Source organism: Micropterus dolomieu, linkage group LG06 (genome assembly GCF_021292245.1).
Source record: "Micropterus dolomieu isolate WLL.071019.BEF.003 ecotype Adirondacks linkage group LG06, ASM2129224v1, whole genome shotgun sequence".
Taxonomy (NCBI): domain Eukaryota; kingdom Metazoa; phylum Chordata; class Actinopteri; order Centrarchiformes; family Centrarchidae; genus Micropterus; species Micropterus dolomieu.
In genome coordinates this window covers 17,283,870-17,304,042 of record NC_060155.1, presented here as the reverse complement: position 1 = coordinate 17,304,042, position 20,173 = coordinate 17,283,870, and the positions used below count along the sequence as shown (strand labels likewise).

The 20,173-nt window shown below is 39.1% G+C and overlaps 2 protein-coding genes across 2 annotated transcripts; one reads left to right on the top strand and one right to left on the bottom strand.

Annotated features, from left to right (window-relative positions):
• Positions 1-12,094: 12,094 nt before the first annotated feature.
• On the bottom strand, positions 12,095-13,004 carry ccl20a.3 (chemokine (C-C motif) ligand 20a, duplicate 3). Its single transcript, XM_046052777.1, has 4 exons — positions 12,929-13,004; positions 12,627-12,735; positions 12,430-12,504; positions 12,095-12,298 (listed from the first exon to the last, which is right to left on the bottom strand). The coding sequence occupies exons 1-4, from the start codon at positions 13,002-13,004 to the stop codon at positions 12,250-12,252; spliced, it is 309 nt and encodes a 102-aa protein (XP_045908733.1). The 3' UTR covers positions 12,095-12,249.
• A 3,529-nt stretch (positions 13,005-16,533) lies between these two features.
• LOC123972486 lies at positions 16,534-18,422 on the top strand. Its single transcript, XM_046052006.1, has 2 exons — positions 16,534-16,806; positions 17,139-18,422. The coding sequence occupies exon 2, from the start codon at positions 17,448-17,450 to the stop codon at positions 18,420-18,422; it is 975 nt and encodes a 324-aa protein (XP_045907962.1). The 5' UTR covers positions 16,534-16,806; positions 17,139-17,447.
• Positions 18,423-20,173: the final 1,751 nt, after the last annotated feature.

Here is a 20,173-nt window from a genome sequence, read left to right as displayed (position 1 = left end):
AGCACATTGTTTTTAAATGTACTTTATTTATGAAGTGTCGAAGTATATCTTAAAGATTAACAATGTGGGATACATCATAGTTGTATAAACAACTAATATATGGCATAGTAATATTTTGTTTTGTTTCATTTTCAGTCCCATGAATGTGGAAGTGCAAAGATTGTGCTGCAGAAGAAACTACAAGAAATCAGTTATTGAAGCACTAGAGGTTAAAACATGGTCACTTTGGCCGCAGACACCCTTATCCATGCACATATTCAAAATGCCCATGCACATTTAAAACTTGGAATACACTTCGGAGTCACCTATGTAGATCGCCTTTTGATCAGACATCTCAAAGATCAGTAGATTGCACAACATTTAGCTGCCATCATTGTTCATGTAGTGACATTGCCTCGTTGAGAGCATTTTTTACTCATGTTAACAGCCATCTAAAAAGACATGAAACCATCTGTTGTGTGTTTGATAATTGTTTCTTTTAAACAAATATTTATGGAACATATCAAACTCACAAGAACAGAAAGCACAAGACATATACACTTAACGATTTCAAAGCGGGGCGGCTGTGGCTCAGGAGGTAGAGCGGGTTGGCCGTTAATCGGAAGGTCGGCGATCCCTGGCTCCCCCTGGTTGCGTGTCGAAGTGTCCTTGGGCAAGATACTGAACCCCGATTTGCCTGGCTGTTCCGCCAGTGTGTGAATGTGTGTGAATGTTAGTTTCCGTTTGAGCACTTAGGCTCAGTGTATGACTGGTGAATGCAGATGTAGTGTAAAAGCGCTTTGAGTGGTCGAAAAGACTAGAAAGGCGCTATACAAGTACGGAGCATTTAAAGCTGGAAATGGTAAAAAATGACACGGCAGATTCATTAAATTGTACTTCGGGAGATACATGTTTAACACAGAATGATGAGTTACCTTATCATGCTGAACTTGAAGATGGTGCACTTGTCTCAAAACCAGAGGACTTGCAAAAACTTATAGAACAGAAATTGGCATTTATTTTACTTAAATTGGAAAACTGTTTCCATGTACCAGGTTCTGCTGTTGATGAGCTGCTAAACGAGTTGTTCTTCCCTTGTGCCTGTATCTAACAACATTCTTGCTGATTTGTTCAATAACCATAACCTGCAAGTTGACCAATTGCTCATCAAAGAGTTAGGCTATGCACTTTTTTCATCCAACCCTCTGTCAAAAGTTTTAGGAAGGAATGGGCCATTAGCCACTGCTTTCAAGCGGAAGCAATATTACAAAGATCATTTTGATATTGTTGACCCAGTTCAGTATATACTTGATGCAAAGGCCAAAAGAAGTTTTCAATATGTTCCTTTGCTGAAGGTTTTAAATCAGCTACTTAATCAAAAGGATGTGCTCAGTAAGGTTGTTACAAAGAGAAGACAACAACAAATAGTGGGTGACCACCTACAATATAGATTTTTTGAAGATGGCCAGTACTTCAAGAAGAATTTTCTCTTGGTGGAGGAATTGAGAATCTCTGTCTGTCTATATGTAGATGACTTTGAAGTTTGCAACCCCCTTGTTACATCGCGTAAAACGCACAAACTTTGTGCTGTCTATTGGATTTTGGGAAATTTGCCTCCTGGTAGCCATTCCTCTTTGGCCTCAATATACCTGGCTCTGCTATGTAAAAGTGATGACTTAAAGACCTATCGCTATCGTAAAATATTTGAGCCACTACTCCAAGATCTTGTTACCCTGGAGCAGCTGGGTGTTTTTGTCTCAAAGCTGGGTACATTTGTGAAGGGGACACTTCAGTGTGTGGTGTCAGACAACCTCGCGGCACATGGAATAGTCGGCTTTATAGAAAGTTTCTCAGGCCAATATTTTTGCAGGTTTTGCACAGCTCAGCGGGCTGAAACTCAGGTTAAAGAAGTAAAATCAGGTGAATTTATTTGGTGCCACATAATTTTGTATGTCACAAAAAAATTGTTGGCAATGCACACGAAAATTGGTGCTTGTTAAGGTTATTACCATTTATGATAGGGCAGTTGATCCCCAAAGATGAGCCAGCTTGGAAAGTGCTTCTAGACTTGAAAGAGTCTTTTATAGAGATTGTTGTTGCACCTGTCCACTGTGAGGAGTCTGTGGCATATTTAGAGTTTAAAATCTCTGAGCACAGACAGAGATACAAAGAAGTATTTCCAGATCAGGGACTCCTGCCAAAACATCACTATCCATTATCCAGAAATGATAAAGCTGTTCGGCCCCATTGTGATGTTTTGGACCATGCGTTTTGAGGCCAAGCAGAGTTTTTTTTTAACAGGTTGCCAGACACACAAAGTGTTTCAAGAACATTACACTGTCCTTGGCAAATAAGCACCAGATGATGATTGGCTATCACATGCACACAAGGAGTTATGAGAGATCAGCCTTTGATGTGACTCATGTCTCAACAATTCCAGTAGATGTCATGAAAGAGGACATAGCACTTCATCTAACTCAGAAATACCCCGATCTCACAATAGTTACGCTAGCCCAGAGTGTGTCAACAATGGCACAGAATATAGAAATGGAATGATTATTGTGCATGGATCAGTTGGTGGACTGCCAGAATTTGCAGAGGTGCTTCAAATGTGCATATTGGAAGACACACTGATCTTCATATGCAGAAAATTATCTTCATAGTATACGGAGCACTTCAGAGCATTCGAACTCCAGTCATCTTCACCAAGAGAGATTGTGTTGGCTGAGTTAAGTGAACTGACAACTATCCCCTGGTTGACTACAAGTGTGGTACCCTCCGAATGGTCACCCTTAAAAGATACATACACATTTCTGTTAATTCTTAATTTTGTATTTGACTTTGACTGAATGTCTTTATGGGAATGTGCGTAAACAAGAAACACAGAATATAAGTGAGTGGGTATGGATGGTTTAAAATCAAAAATCATGAGTAATTGAACACTTTATCTTGATTATGATTAATAAACAATTATTTTCAATTTATTTTGACAAGATTTGTATTGTAAATATGCTAAATTTATTTTTATCGATTCACAGATGTCAAAGAAATTGATTATCTAAATGTTTATTGATATGGTAATGTTGACGTGCACATAACAACATAAGACCTATTCCCCCTGTATTTGGCGCATTGCCGCTTCTGAATTATGACAGCCCCTACTAAACTTTGACACAATTATTAATATTAATGTGCTGCTAATGATTTTCACTCGCTTGGCTGGCTTCCTCTCCTCATACTTGAAAAGACATCTACATGACAAGAGCTGTTATAAGAGCAGCAAAGTTAACGATAGGTCTTTTAAAGGCAGTACAATCTTTGTGCGTAGTGAGAGTGTAGGTGAGACTGAGCGGCATAAAGTGACAGTGAAAGCAACTAAGTTGTCAGTCTGGCAGTAAACATATAGAGTAGGTCACACTTTGTTCGTTAATAAGACGTTTTTTCCCTAGTCCCTGTCCTTCTGACTGGTCTGGAAGCTGAGCAGGACTGGACAGGGCGGAGTCACGTGACCACAAACGCTGTTGTATGTTGATAAGCACACACAGTGGGGAACAGAATTTAAAAAACAAAATAACGATATAAATAAATAATAGACGTTCTGAATTTCAGTTTTAATTACTTTTCAATTAATCGTCCAGCCCTATAAGTGAATACCAGTTCATGTGATACAAAAGTGTAGTGTAAAGTCTTTTATTGCTCAAGTGGTGATGGCAAGTGGTGATATCACTGATGTCACTTAAGCCAGCATCTTTTGGGACTGAAGATTACAAGTTTAAAAATGAAATAAATCTGGGGGTGTGAAGTTAGAAATATGTGAGGTTAAGTAGTAAAAAATAATTAACAAGACCTCTGAAAGCCCAATCCTTATCTCTACTGTAGGCTACTGGCATACCACACCTGATCTGTCCAAAAAAGGAGGAAAATTTTATTTTTGACTTTTGTATGACAGCTTGAGGTATACTTCCTTTAAACTCAATGGTGCTTTTATGATGATTGGATACTTTCTACTTGGTAGAATTCCATTAAATATGAGTTTTAATCATTTTCTTCTTCTGCTTTTCTGCAGAATAACCAATTGACCAGCATGGCTACTTCAGCAGTGCTTTGTATCATCCTAGGAGAAAATGACTCTTCAAAAGTAACCCTGCCTTTGGGAACACCAGGCTCTGTTGAGGAACTTAAAAGTGAGATAAAGAGACAATGTGAGGTGTCAGGAGACTTTACACTACAATATAAGGACCCTGATTTTGACGAGTTTATAAACCTAACATCAACATCAGACATTCAAAACAAGGCTATACTCAAAGTGATTTACCTCACAAGTACCTTTTCTACAAGTAGCTCTTGCCTTTCTGCATGGGCATCCAGCCTGGACAATTCCATGTCATCTGTGGACACTGACATTCTCTCATCTTCTGAGTCGTCTTAATCTACATCCCTCAGATGTGAGCCATGGCCAGACATCTTCTGTGCCTGAGGTTGTCTGTGATGTAGAGATCCAACTCCAGCGTGCAAATACTGACTTTCAAAGAAACGGTACTCTCTACAGTCCTAGTCCAAGAATGAAATCCGACATTCTTGAATGTTTGGCTTCTCAAATCATCAAATATATAGCTTATCCTTCAAGTGCTGAATTTGATGCAGTAGCTGAGGCACTAGTGAAGAAGCACCCATGTTTAAGGTAGCAAGGTTCTGTCACTGGTTTCTATGGGTGGAAGATTAGTTTGAAATATAAAATGGCAAACTACTGCACTAAGCTGTGAAACATTGGATGTACAGAGGTGAATGTCAGTTCCTTCAAGCGTAAACAGACTGGTCCACGCACAACTCCAAATCAAGTGAAGAAACCCAGAAGAGCGGAGGTGAACTACTGTCCAGACTATCCAGCAGGGCAAACCAAAGAGAGCCTTGAGGAGGAGAGGCTGGCACTATTGTCTGAGGTGAAAAAGTACAACAACCAACAGGTGGTTAAGGAGAAGATGGAAAGGACATTTGCTTACCGACGGCATGAGCTGATTGTAGACAAGCCTTTCATTGCAGATTTCAAAAGAAGGTGGCCAGCTCTCTTTTCTGAGTGTGAGGTCAGTCAATATGTAATGTGTTGATAACTAAATCAGTATTTATTTTTTTTAAGGCGATAAGATTTTAATTGTAATTATCAACTTATTCCAATGCAATTTGAAATGTCGTTTTCAATGTAATGCAGTTGCAGTAAAACATTGTGGTAAATTTGTCCAAAGTCTGGCCACATATCATACCTAGAACTTAACGGTGGTTGTTGGAAAATGGGCCTAATAATTCATAACATGAAATGACCTTAGCTGCCATGAAAATGATAACTTAGGGGGAAATTATAATTTATAAAGGACGTCCCCAGTTTGGACAAGGGATACTGTATTGGTTAATAGTTCAGAATGACCCACACTACATGCTAACGTAATGAAATTCATCAGGAAGTAAAAATAACATTTGAGTGGATAATTCCTTTCCTATTTTCATTAACCCATATTGTGTTGCTTTGTACCACAAAACATTTGTCGATTTTAAACTGTCATTGTCAAATGTTTGTAGGTGGATGCAGAGTTTGCCCGCATCACCACTGCCCCACTGAGATCTAGGTTCATGCAGCAGCTAGATCACCACTCCGCCCAGCTGATGAGAGTTTTCCAAAGGAAAGGAGGAGCCCCCGGATGAAAAATAAGGAATATCATGGCAGACTTGGACAAGGTGTGCTTTTCTTACAAATGTCTGTTCATCAAGAAAATGTTTTTATTAGTTCAATTTATTTTATTTACTGTTATTGTGCAATTGTATTACTTCTGTATGCAAGAAACATTATAAAAGGCATGTTGTTGATGGAGGACATTATTATTAGGGGTGGGAATCTCTTTCGATTCCGATTCAGAGGGCTGCGATTAGATTATAAAACGATTATCGATGCATCTTGATGCATCATTTTTTCTAGGATCCCTGGATAATTACTAAGCATTTAATTTGCGCATTCAAATCCAAAATAAACATCTCCTAATAAGATTAAAAGGACTAATTTGCATCCCTAATTGACTTTATTAACCTCATCATGGTCCGTCATTTCATTAACAACCAGCTGTCAGACTCTAATAATTATCAGGATGTACAGTATGTGTACAGTACAGAGCTGTACACCAGTTTAGTCTAAACTTATACCAGATGTTCTCAACCCTTGACTAGAAGGTTAGTTAGTAATGACATACAGCTGATAATTAATATTACTTCGTTACTAATTTAGCTAACTAAGTTACATACATAAATAAATAATTTTAGCGCCTTTCACAGGACCCAAGGACGCTTTACACATAGTTACAGTGACAGAACAACAAAAAGTCATTCAGAAGTGAATGCCTTGGTAAAGAGCTGGGTTTTTAGTAGATTTTTTAAAAGTGTCCAGACAGGGAGCATATGGGATCTCTGTGGGGATGAGATCCAGAGGGTGGGCGCTGTGACGCTGAAGGTTCTGTCCCCAAATGTCTGGAGTCTGGGGGACAGAAAATAAGCCCTTGTACAGGGGAGACGTTAGCTAGCGCTAACAGCCTTCACTATTCCAGCCGTTGAGGAAGCTGCAGACTTTTATTAACACTGTGACCTACACTGCACATTTACTGCCAGACAGAAACTTAATTCTCCGCTAATGGTCTGTCACCGTCATGTTCTGCCCTCGCTCTCTCTCACTCGCTCAGCCTCACACATAGGATACACAGAGAACAGCCGAGTGTCGAGTATCACCGTGCTCGCAGTGTGCAAGTTAAAATCATCACTTGTGCACTGATATTAATGATTGTATGACATTTTTGTAGGGTGGTTACTCATTCCGCAGCGTTGGTGTGCGGAATACAGGCTGTTGTGTGCGCTCCACAGACGGTCCGGGCGCTGCACTTTCGCGAGTTCAGCCTTTTGCGTTCCGTCAACATTACGTTATTAATTAACGTTTAATCATCGATTTTTAGACATTTGTTAAAATCGATTCATAATCTTCCACGTGCGTCGCGATGCAGCTAAGAATCGAGTATTTCTCCAGCCCCTAATTATTATTCAGACAGCTGTTTACACAGCTACTGTAATATACTGTATATCTTGCATTATAATACATTATTATTTGCAAAATATAAGTAATTACCACTAGTAATTGTAAAACACTTGATTACAAGTGCTTCTTGTGGTATAAGAACATGTATCCCCCACATTAATGCACAATTTGGTGATGGGGCAGTGGATAAGACACATGCCTTTGGTGTGAATTACCCACTCTGACCCGTCCATCAATGTGCCCCCGAGCAAGATTAACCCCTCATTGCTCCAGAGGCGTGCAACCTCTGACATATATAGCAATTGTAAGTTGCTTTGGATAAAAGCGTCAGCTAGATGACTAAAATGTAATGTAAATGTAAAATGTCCACCATGCCAAAATCTAATCTACACAAACACTGGCTGTCAACTTTAAAAATGGCATGAAAAAGCAAGCGTGAAGTTGCATGTTTCAATTTAGGACCCTGAACAGTTTGCTTGTGCAGTGATGCATCTATAGTGCAAATTGCTGCACAATACAAAAATATTATAACCCCCCTTACACATTGTTCTTTGCTTCAGAATGACGGCATTGAAACAAGAAGAGCCTGCATACTGAAAGCATTAATTGTTTACCTCAACGAAGACCCTGGAAACCTCATTACTGAGTACCTTGTAAGTATTTTGACCTCTGCTTATTTTATTTATTTTGAAGTATTTCCTATGTGGCATAAAACATTGCTTCACTGTTTATATTTAGATGGTTTGGTTCATAATTTGAAATGGTGTTTGCAAAAATTCTCTTCAAATCAAATTTTATTTTAAAAACTAAAACTATTAGTTATCAAAGATTTCATGTTACAGTTGTTTGTAATTGATAAAAAGTTTATTTAAATATTCATTTCAACCATTTTCATTATACTCTTTATTGGAAAACATTAGTGTTGGATTTGTGCAGGTCCCTTAAGTTTCTATTACATTTCTTTGCTAATTGAGCACTTTTAAAATATGTAGTGGTAAATTATTTCTATCTGAATTCTGAATATTACCATTTTAAACCTTTTTAATTTAGAAACTGGGACATAAAAACAAGCTAAAGAGGCTGAGAAATGCTTTCTCAGATACGTTGTAGGAGTCTTGAAATTGTTGTTGACAATATGAATAATATAGAAATCACCTTACCCCCTTGGGTTAGATGTAGCAACTGAGGTAGATTAACTGGGCCCCATTTTCTATTTATTTACTCTGTGATCATTGTAAAATATTGTGAATTAGATGGAAAATTTTGATTTCTAAGGTGATAGAAGTCAGTCAGTCAATTATTTTAAACTGAGGCAGATGACCAGGTTGGTATATGGTGCTACATTGTTTCATTGTTAATAAATTAAATTTTTCACACAACCAAAGTAGTTTGATTTGTATTTACTTAACTACACTGTGTGGAAATTGTTGACATAATACGGTTTAGTAAGTTCACTTAAAATGAATAGCATTATAACAATGAAAACCAGTTAAGTAAAACAAAATGAAATGGTTGCGACACTAATTTAAGTCAGTTAAGCTGGAACTGCAAAGTATAATTTAGTTGGTCTTACTAAATACAGTTGAGTAAGGAAGATCCAACAGTTTAGTTACATTTACATAAGTGAGTTGAGTCAGTACAATGAAACATCTTTACTTTGGCATTAGTCAACAAAGTAAACCGAAATAAACAGCATTTTGTTGAATTTATGTTGGTCAGTTTAGTTAGTTGGACACTGACCTATTATTTATGTTGTCAAGATATTGTTGGAATTGCCTAATACAGTAATGTTGGTTGCACATAAGTTAGTTACTGCCATCTTACTAATATTGTTAAATTATATCTAACACAACTCAGCTTAGTGGAAATTGTTGACATAACTGGATTAAGTAAATCCAAAAAATTATTTTTTTGAGTGTGGTAACTGTCAAGATTAGTTTATTTCTTAGTCACTACCACTAGCTTAAGAGCTTTAGCCTATATGATATTACGGTTTTTCTCAGTCGCTTTGGTGCATTTCTCGAATCATCCTTAACATTTGCAAAACAGTAAGTGCATTTCTCGAAACAGGTAGTACAAACGGCACAACACAGTGGATTAACTGCAAAAGCCCATAACTTGCACAAAATCCTTAGTCATTGAACTTGACAGTGCCATCAGAACGACAAGTCCTTGTGTCTTGTTTATGAACAAGCAAGTCAAAATGTTTAGCCATCTTGTCAATAGAACAGTGTACTCTGAAAGTATTTTCTGATGTACATTTTGGCTAAGAGTTTGGTGACAATGATTGAAAATGCACAAGGCTGCACTTTTTTTGTATAGCATATATCACTTTCACCAGTAGAAAGTTATACATTACAGGAGAGAGGACAGGAATCACAGCTATGCTTTTACTGTTCGTACTGTAATTTGTTGACAGAGCATGTCATTGTAAGAAGAAAAGAAAGAGACTGTTGCATGGGATACACCCCGTTGGCTGACATTCCAGTCTGTTGTATCACAGGTTCTCTTCCACATTACAACAGATATCTTCATCAATTCAGGACACATTTACATTGTGATGTTGTTGTGGTCTATTCTTACTTTGTTTATGGTCCTTAAGAAACAACATTTCGTTTAGCTACAGTATATACTTGTAGGCAAAGGATATGAATAAAGTATTTCAACTTTGATTTTTGATAACGTGTTCAACCATTTTGCATGTAGTGACTAATGCAATGAACTTATGCCTAGATGTTTTGGGGGGTAAGATTATTCAACAGACTGGTATAATTCATTGTGATCAGCAGGACATAAGCAATTGATAATGTAGGAAACAGCAGACAATTGTACATAATCATTTGCATCAGTGTGTCAAGTCATTTGCAATTTATCCTAAAAGTTATTTTATGATGTGCACAAGTGACGAGATGATGTAGAGGTTTAACAATTAGTTTTGAGAATTTCAATTCTGATCTGAGAAATGCACCAAAGCGACTGAGAAAAACTGTAACACTACATAAATTAGCCTAGCGGCTAACGGACTTTTACTCTCCTCATAGCTTAACAAATTACATGTATTATTCATAATATTTCTTACTCACCGCTGGTTAAGTCACTGCATCTCCCGACACAACACCACGGTTGAATTTTCATCCTGAATGGCGTTTTTGTTGAAACAGCAGCTGAAAACAGCTGAGCAACGAGCTGCTCCGTGTGGGAGAATTTATCGTAAATACTCGAATAGGAGTCACTCCAGATTTAGCTGCGGCTGACTGACCATGTGGCTCTCAGAACAGCTCACTTTCCTGCAGTTCTGTGTCCGTATAAGTCGCCATTTGAAAACTCTGTAGGTCAGAGCGTCCACACAAAAAGGGAAGGAAGATATGGCTGGTAGTATCGTCTTCAAATAGAGTTGCTAAACACCTCAGCGCACTGAAGGAAGCCATCTGACTGTGTGGGGTGCATTAATGTGTGCAGGTAGAGTAGTGCTAGAGCGCTCCCATCTGACTGGTCCACCAATAAGGGAGAAGTTCACCCCTTGAGACACAGCCCCTCCTCATTTGCATAATGAGGCAGAAATGCAAAAAGGACAGGCATAAATAAATACATTGGGGGAATAAATAGGGTAGAAAATGCAATGGAAGAATAAAACAGACAAAAATATTAAAATACACACAATACACAATACACACTACATTAGCTCGGACCTGCCGCTGTGTGCTTCGTAACGTTCAATTTAGATTTATTGCCTTTTATCGATACTCAGATACACAGCTTCTCCACCTCTCAGTCGCTGTAACTAACATGACCCACATAATATACAACCCAGAGGAAGAGTCATCCACTAACACTACAGTAAAGTTACTTACTGCGGTCTAACTGTTACAAAGTGTGACACAATCTTGTTATAATATTCAGTCCAGCTCACTAACAGTTTCATTATCATCCAAAACATGTAGCTGTGCTGACATTGCTGAGCCTCCCGTGAAAGATACACAAATAGTAAAGATGGTTACTGAAAAGCAGCAGGCGAGCTAACAATGTAGCACGTCGGCTAAATGCAGTGTAACTTTATCATGTAACGAGCATGGATTAGTTCAACATCAAGCTGATAAAAATATTACTGTAACGTTGCAGTGGGAGTTTACCTGAGTTTCCACCATGTTGTGTGAAGCTGGCTCCCTACCTGTCTATAGCCGCTCTCACTCACCTTTCGGGAGTACTGTGCCAATCTTCCGGTGTCTCGCTGCGCTGAATGAAAGGTACGCCGCCAGTGTTGATCTGCCTCTGATATGGGAACGTTGAAGTAACAGAGCCTGAATATGTGAAAAGCCACAGCCTGCATGCTGGTGTTCCTGCGTTTATTGCAGGATTTCTGTATGAAAGTGGTTGTGTTTCGGATTATGCTCGCTCATGAGTTCAAGCGAGCGCGCGTATGAGCACACGCCTGGTAGCAGTCTTAAAACCGCACCGCTAGTGGCCCCTGGAAACTACATAATGCCCCTTAAAAAAATTTGTAATTAATAAATAAAGTTGAAGATTATAACTTACAATAAATAAATAATTACAAAGGTGAATAAGTAAAGAAGCTAATTAAAATAGATATATAAATGTATTTCTCCTTGTATAATTTAATTACTACCTACATTTATTTATTTACTTTATTTTTTTGTGCATTTAATCGGATGAATCTGTATCTGTATTTATTTCTGAATTTGTCAGGATCAGTCCTCCATAATATAAAACTTCCAGTGCTGGAATTTTTCACCATGAGAAGATAAACAGGGAAGTTGAGATAAAAGCTGGTATGCTGTCAGGGAAGTGTGTGTGTGTGCAGTAATTGTAGTTCAGTTTTAGTAATACTCACATAGTGATTTCATTAATAGACATGTGACCAACTACTTATATTACAATTTCCTTTAAGTATGAGGCCACAAAACCATTCATAAGACAAGTGATTATTTTTTAACAAAACTTTAATTTTTCTATATTACAACATGTACAAATACAGAAATATACAGAAACATATAAAAACAGTATTATATAATGCTCTTACAACTGAGCTGATACCAGTATTGCATAATGACATTTGTTTTAATTGTCAGCAGTTTTATTAAAGCAACTTCAAACAGGAGTTCACTGAGTTATAAAACTGGAAAACACGCAAAGCTGAGATAGAAAATTGCTTGCTGCAGCGGGGCTCCACCATCTCTGCAGCACCAACTCTATATCTGCGCTTGCGAGGTCTTGATGTGAACCATTTGTGCTTTATTCCTGCAATGAGAATTGATAAACTTATACTTTCAGCTACGCTCTTGTGAATACATTTCACAGCCTGTAGAAGTATCATGTGTGTTAGTTACTTTCCACAATTTCTACCTTCTAACACTTGCTAAAAAACTTACCTTAAAAGGTCGACATAGTTCATCACCCAGTTCAAAGCAGGATTGGTGCAGGCTTTACCCTTCTTTGTGTGGAAACTATAGGTTCAAAGGAAAGAAACAAATTAACATTTATGATAGACACCAACGTTATGCCTTATATCTGTATTTTTTTCTCTGGATGAGAAGGAGGAGATTAATATCATTTTATCGATACTCACATGATGGCATTGATGGGACAAAGCTCTGTAACGGTCTGGACTGAGTACCCCTTGATTGCCCGAAATGGTATTTTGGTTGTCATGTAACTTCGACAACATCCATGATAAGCTGTGAAACAAGAGAAAATATGATCTGATTAGATACAGGAAAAGAAACAAGAAAAGCAAAGGGAGAGTAATACATCTGTGCACCACTGTCTGATTATTGTGGATGCATGAAACTTAAATCAAAGAATCAATCAATCAATCAATCAAAAAGAAAGAGATGGAGGCAGACTTAAGAGAGTGAACCCAGTACTTACCCGCAGATGTGCTTGTAGACAGCAGACAAAAGGTGAAGAGAGTGATCACCGTCACTGTAGCTTTGATTGACACCATGTCTTCCTCCGTGTGACTCTGAGCTGAGCTGTTGTCTCACTTGTCCTCAGGTGGAGTTAGAGAGGTTGTGATGACAAGCTGTCGATGACAGTGGCCTTATATATCCTTCAGTGAAACTGGAAACTTCCACGCAGAAAAGATTAAATCTGCCCACAAAAGTGTTGCAACACAACAGAAAACTCCCTTCACCTCCCCAACGAAAGAACAAAGGGAAGATAAGAGGGGAGGTATATCACACACACAAACACACACGCAAGATGAACAAAAACAACCAGTCTGACGATTCAGTGGTGAATTTACTTCAATATAAATTTCTTAATTATGGTTCAGCACCATAACATAATGTGTATTAACAGAACAAAATAGAATAAAACACAATAGAACAGGGACTTGTGTAATTATAAACCAATTCAATAGACAAAAATGATCTCACATGTTCACCACACCTTGATATCATAAAGAGTCCTGTAGAGCCAGTGCAACATGGGAATATACAAAGGTGCAGCTGTTCTCTCTTGTGACTCTCACTATGCACATAATACTGTTAACAACAGAATATGTTTAATCAAAATGAATGATTCAAAATCAGGATGGACTCGAGTTTAGAGAGGATGATGGTACACTGACTTGATGTGGGCTGCAACAAGTAGGTTGCTTTGAGGTTGTACAGGGCTTCTTTTCTAGGTCAGAGGAACCTTTGCTATGTATGTATAATCATGTATGAAAGGGAAATAGTATATGGGGAGGACTGAAATAGGTCAATATGGTTAATGTCTTTCTTAATTGTTCATCATGAACTTTCCAGCAAAACCACACCATGTTTGAAGTACATAACTTTTCACTCACTTCCTGCAACGTGCACTTTTCATATTATGTCACAACATTTTAAGGCAAGGTATTTCTATTTAAAAGCACTTTTCAGACATAGAGGTAGATTCAAGGTGCTGTCCAGATAAGTTAGACACAACACAAACAATGTATGTATGCCTATATAGTGTCTAGTTCATGTTGTAAATCAGGCTTGTGGTCCTGATTACATAAACTGCACAGTACATTTTTCCAATATGATAAAAAAGAAAGCTTCACATTTTTCAAGTCTATCTTACATTAAAACAATGCTCTCTGTAATTGTCTCTCCTGTTCACACTAGTCATGAAGTGATCCCTTTCCAGTGCGACTCAAATGTAAGCGATCGGGGCCAAAATCCACAGTACTCATTCATCTGAAGTTGATATGAGGCTTCAGCCGTCTGAGTTAGCCAAATGAATCTGTCTTTTTTGTCTTTCAGTGGACATGGGAGTATTGCTTTAAAACCGACTTCAACAATGTGAACCTATCATTTAATGAAAGGGATATTTTAGGAAACCAGGTTTCTGTGAGAACAAGACACCAAGTGACACCTACTCACAGAAAGAAGATGAGAGAATTAACAACCCAGCCCACTCCAAAGCAGTGAGAAGAGCTAAGAAAAATACAGAAATGCACAAATCTATCATGTGAAATAGTGCAAGGTCCTTTAGGCCCCTTTGCTCACAAACAGGAGTTGATTGGCTTTCACTGTACGGTTTTTAAGGTACAGTATGGCTACAAGCATAACTTTCCCTGATTGATATACAAGAGTCAGACCTGTAATCGGCCTTTTTAACAGCAGACATTTTGACTTGTCATAGTAGGAAAAGGTGTCAGTAGTAATATGGTTCTGTTCCATTTGGTTCTAAGCCATGATAATGAGAGAGTTGATCAGCATGCACGATAGATAAATAGATAGATAGATAGATAGATAGAGATAGAGTGATATAGAGATTGATTAAACCTACATAAAAACAGCAGCTGTACAATATCTATTTTTTGTTGTTCAGAATGATTATTGCAAACTGTATGAAAGATTTCTTGTATTTCTGGGTCAGGGAAACTTTATATCGTCTGCCTGATGGCAGTTAATGGAAAGAGTGGTGGAGGGGGTGAGATCATCTGTGATCAGGGTGGCTTTCCTGATCTCAGAGCGGTGGTACAGTTCAGATAAGGAGGTTTGTGGTGAGCCGATTATCACTACAGTGGTTTAAATGGCCACCAGGATCAGCCATCACTGATTTTAATATTTACACCTTCTTAATGTGACATGTCGAAATGTCTTCTGTGAAAAAAGCTTTTTAAAATGACAAAACAAGGACTTTGTCTTTGTCTCAATGACTGTATTAAATTTTTAGTTTGTGCTATAATTCAAAATGTGCTGAACTGACTCTCATTTGTCACTACTTTTGCTTGGTATCAATGATTGAGAAATTATAAAATTAGCGTAATTACACAATAACAAACAGTGTGCGGTCATCTTAACAAACAAAGTGTCTTTTCTACATTGTCTCATAATGTATGTATGCAACAACAAGGTCAGCAGGATGTTATGTTGTGAATTATGGTTTGGGGTTGCTGTCTCGCTATTGTATTGTTTCTGGTTCTCAGTTCTCTCTTGAAAAATAGATGCCATTCGTAATGAGACTACCTTATTAACAGTGGTGTAAGAAGTATTCAGAAATTGTACTTAAGGGAAAGTAGCAATACCACAACATAAAAATGCTAGCATTGCATTCAAAAAAAGTACAACAATTTTTTAAAAGCATTATCAGCATAGTTATGTAAAGTGAAGGTAAAAGTGCTCATTATACAGGTGAACAGCTCACGTTGGTGTTGTCTTATTGTATATTATATTAGTATCACTGATGCATGTCTCTGAAAGCGGCATTTTAACATTGGAAAGCACGGGTGCATCTAGTAGCTGATTTGTGCACACCTTAATTGAGTTTTCTACAAATGTTATGGTTGGTGGATATGTGCAAATTTCAACCACTTTCGATACAGTTGAGTGGTGTAATTTATGAAAATATATCAGATTTTATAAACTGATCAGGTCTTTGTCAGCATGACATCATTCCAAGATCTTTTTTAAAGGTAAGTGGCACATGCATGTGTCTTGATTCTTCTGTACCAACCCGGGAGGGGATTTTGTACGACAATTGTGGGTAAAAGTACACTTCCCGCCTGACCCAAATATGCAACGTTGGTACTTCCAGCTAGTTCCTTGGTCTGTGGTGGGAGATTAACCAGAGTATTTAAACTTCACAGCCAGATAAACTTTATCAATTCATCCCTTTTGAGAGTCCAGATCAGAAAACTGATTCACTGCTGAGGAGAAGCTGTGTGAGGATGGCAAAGCTTACTGTGTGTGTCTCCGTAATACTGGTGCTGCTGGTGGCGCTGGGTGAAAGCAGTAAGTATGGCTTCAGCAGATATTTACTGTACAGCATCTCTCAAATATTATTGGTTTAGGAGAACATGCGAGTTGTTGTCTGTATTTCTTTAATTACAGAACTGTTTTCACATTAAAGTGTCTACTTGAATATGTAACTTGGCCTCTTGATTTTTATTGACATGTTTGTAATGTCTCCTGTTTAAAGGTCCCATGAGGCTTTGCTGCACACAGTACCAAGACCATCCAATCCTAGTGAAAGTGCTGAAATTCTACTGTTGTGTCAATTTATGGTTACTTTGCTTTAGTTGTACTGAGCAATCCAAGCCTAGATTCACCCAGGGCTCTCAGAGCACTCCCAAACTGCAGGGGGCAATCATGCAACAAAAGTTGGTGGAACCAACTTTTGGGGAAGTAGCTTTTGGGACTATATTTGCCTGCGCACCCACAGAGAGAGCATGGCATTGAAATGTTTGTAGAGAGTTCGGTTGGTTCTCTCATTTATTCCTGGAAAAGGATACTATGATTACAGCTCCTGATCACTCAAAGACGCAACTGGTAGGACAATTTATGATTGACTGTGTTTGAATATATTGAGTTTTAAATGTTCAGGTTCTGCTTGGATTGTAATTTGCTATTTAAAATAAGTAATGGGGATTTGTTATGTGAATGTTGAACTTGACAGAAGTAACATGTGCATGAGTTTAATTACGGGATTGGTATTTTCTTGTTAAAATCCTAGGTTAGACTTAAGGATCGTGTTTAGTTTGGTTTGAAGATTCAATAGCATTTATTTATTACTTCTGTGAGAAAGTGGTATTGTGATTTATGTGTGACTGATTCATGACTTATCTGTAACTAATTCATGTTTTGGTTTGTGTATTTGAAAGGTTATCAACCTATACGTACTGCCCCACACTGATCTATCAAGTCACATTCAAGAAACTATACCATATTATTCCATCACTGGTCTATCAAACCATCTCAAAGAAAATAAAGAATCAAGAAGTGGAAAGATTGAGTTGTCCTTTGCGTTCTTCAGAGACAAAAGCAGTTTTCAAGTTTGGGCTGAGCTGTAATCAATTAAAAACACACAGAACTTGACAGTTGATAACCAGTGGTGGCAGTGAGAATAAGGATAAAAGGCCTGAAGTCAAGCTGTCAACGCAAAGGAAGAATTGACTGGAAACTTTTTCACCATGGCAAAGGAAACTCTTGGGAAGACAGTCAAGCAACTGAAACAAGAGCGGACCTTAGCTAAATCTGCTTTCACCAAGCAAGCAAACTACCTGAGCAAAGCTGCAAATGAGATGATTAAAGGTGAACTTCAAGAGGAGTTCAGCAAACTTAGTTCCTTGGCAAGACATGTCAGCGATGCAAATGATGACTACGGAGCTGGTCTACTGACTGAAGTAGGAACTGAGGAGGATGAAGAAGTCAAGCTCAACAAGCACCAGCAGGCTGAACTTGAAAAGACAATGGAAGAGTGTGACATGAGACTGGGGGACATCCGTGAGGCAGTCCAAGCCAACCTCTGGTCAAGATATGGTAAAGAGGAGGTAGACTTTGCAATCCAAGAAGCGGAAAAAGCCTGTGACAGAGCCCAAGCAAGCCCCATCACTGCTATCAATAGAGACGGCTATGAACTGCAGCTGGAGAGAGCAAGGAAGCTAATCCATGATGCAACTGTAAGCCTGAAAGACTGGGAAAAATGGATCCCACATGATCAGACAGCAGACCTGAAAGGCAGATTAAAAGACCTGAGAATATTCGGGAGCAACCTTGAGGCCAGAAGAGCAGAATTCCTCACCGCACAAAAAATTGCAGAAGAGAAAAGAAGAGGTCCAGACCAACAGCCTCAACCAACAGCAGTTCCACAACCAGTGGTGAGAATAAAGCCAACCAGCCTACCTAAATTCACTGGGATTAGGAGAAATTTCCATAGATGGAAGAGAGACTGGGAAAGTCTGCAAAAGCAGGGAGAACCGAGTGGATCAGTGGAAGTGAAGAAGTTTCAACTCCTTGACAGTGTGGATGAAAGGATATGTAGAGACCTGGGCTTGTCAACATACAACAGTGCTGAAGACATATTGAGAGTACTTCAAAACAGGTATGGAAACAAGCCAACGATTGCTTTGGAGATAATTGAGGATTCAAGAGGAAAGAATCTGTGAAAGTGGGGAGACCCAGCAGCAGAAGGCAAACATTCACAGAGGAACAAGAGATATTGATGTCTGAGCTTACCCCGGACATGGTGGAAAAAGTCAGGAGAGCCTTCACCAATATGGCTGCAAAATCACACTGCACAGGGAGAAGTCTTCCTGGAGTGATGGACTCAAGCACATGTGAGTTATCAGTAATTCTTATGCTTCTTGAAGTAACCACCAACGCAGGACAGAAAATTGGAACTCTCATTGACTTAGCATCAGATACCAATTACATCACTCATATAGCTGCCAAGAGATTGAAACTTCAAAGTGAAAAGATCACGCTTGTCGTCCATGGAGTTGGAGGTATGGCCATGAAAGTAAGAACCAAAAGATATTTACTTAAGGTAAGAGTCAAGACACCTAGAGACACGGAAAGAGCTCATGAGCTGATCTGTTATGGGTTGGATGAAATTGCCAAAGTTCACAGAGTGATCAAAGCACAGCAACTCAAGAAGTTCTTCCCCGAAACCAACCTGGAAGATCTTCACAGACCAGAAAATGTTGAACTTCTCATAAGCCACCGTGAAGGAAGACTTGCTCCACAGAGAATAAAGGTGGTAGGAGATCTTGTCCTGTGGGAAAGCCCTTTAGGAAAGACTGTTGGCGGAGCACATCCAGATCTCTGTGAAGTATTGGGTATGGCCCTACACAATTCTGAAACTCACTTTGCACGATCAATGAGAATCACAGCAGTGAAGTATCAAGAAATTGCTGAGATGCAAGAATCTAGAGCTGAAACCAAAACCACTGTTATTGGGAGGGAGTTCTTGGATTGGTGGAAGTGGGACAGCATTGGTGCAGCCTGCGAACCCATGTGTGGAGGATGCCGGTGTGGTAACTGTCAGCCAGGAGGCAAAGACATGACTCTGAGTGAAGAGAGAGAGCTTGAGGTGATCAGGCGAGGCCTCAGCTATATGAAGTCAGATGCGCATAGTCAGGAGCCTCACTGGGACACAAAATACCCCTGGATTGAAGATCCAAGTTCCCTGCCCAACAACAGAAGCGCAGTGGAAGCCACGTTTCTGAGGACGGAAAAACAGCTCAAGAAAGAACTAGGAATAACATTCTCAGATGGTAGTGACCAGAGCTATGGAGCTGTTGCATACTTCAGGTGGGAGACCGAGCAAGGCATCCTGGTCCGGCTTGTTGAGTCCAAAGCCAAGCTCACACCGCTTGACCAAAAGGGAGAAGCAGTGAAGGCTGAGGTCTGTGGTGCTGTGTTTGCTGCGAGACTCAGAAAATACATTGAAAGGCGCAGTCGGATGCAAGTTGAACATTGGTTCCATCTGCTGGACAGTCAAACTGTGCTAGGTGCAATCTAAAGGGACAGTTACCGGTACCAGACCTTTTTTGCAAACAGAGTGGGAGAGATCCAGAAGTCCACATCAGTTGAAGACTGGAGATGGATTCCAGGTGAGCAAAACGTTGCTGACCTCACAACAAGAGGAGCAACCCCAGAAGACCTGAAAGTGTGGCAAAATGGCCCAGAGTTTTTGAAACGACCTGTTGGGGAGTGGCCGACAAAGTCAGCCAGAGATGTTGCTGCAGAAGCTAAAGAAGCTATAAACAAGCTCCAAAGGAAATGTTTTACAGCAGCACTGACCCGAGCACAGAGGAAAAAAACCCAACATGCTCTACCTACCACTACAATGCCAAGGTCCCCAATCTCTAATGAAAAGAAGGACGATCTGCAAAGCAGCCCTAGTGGGAAAGGA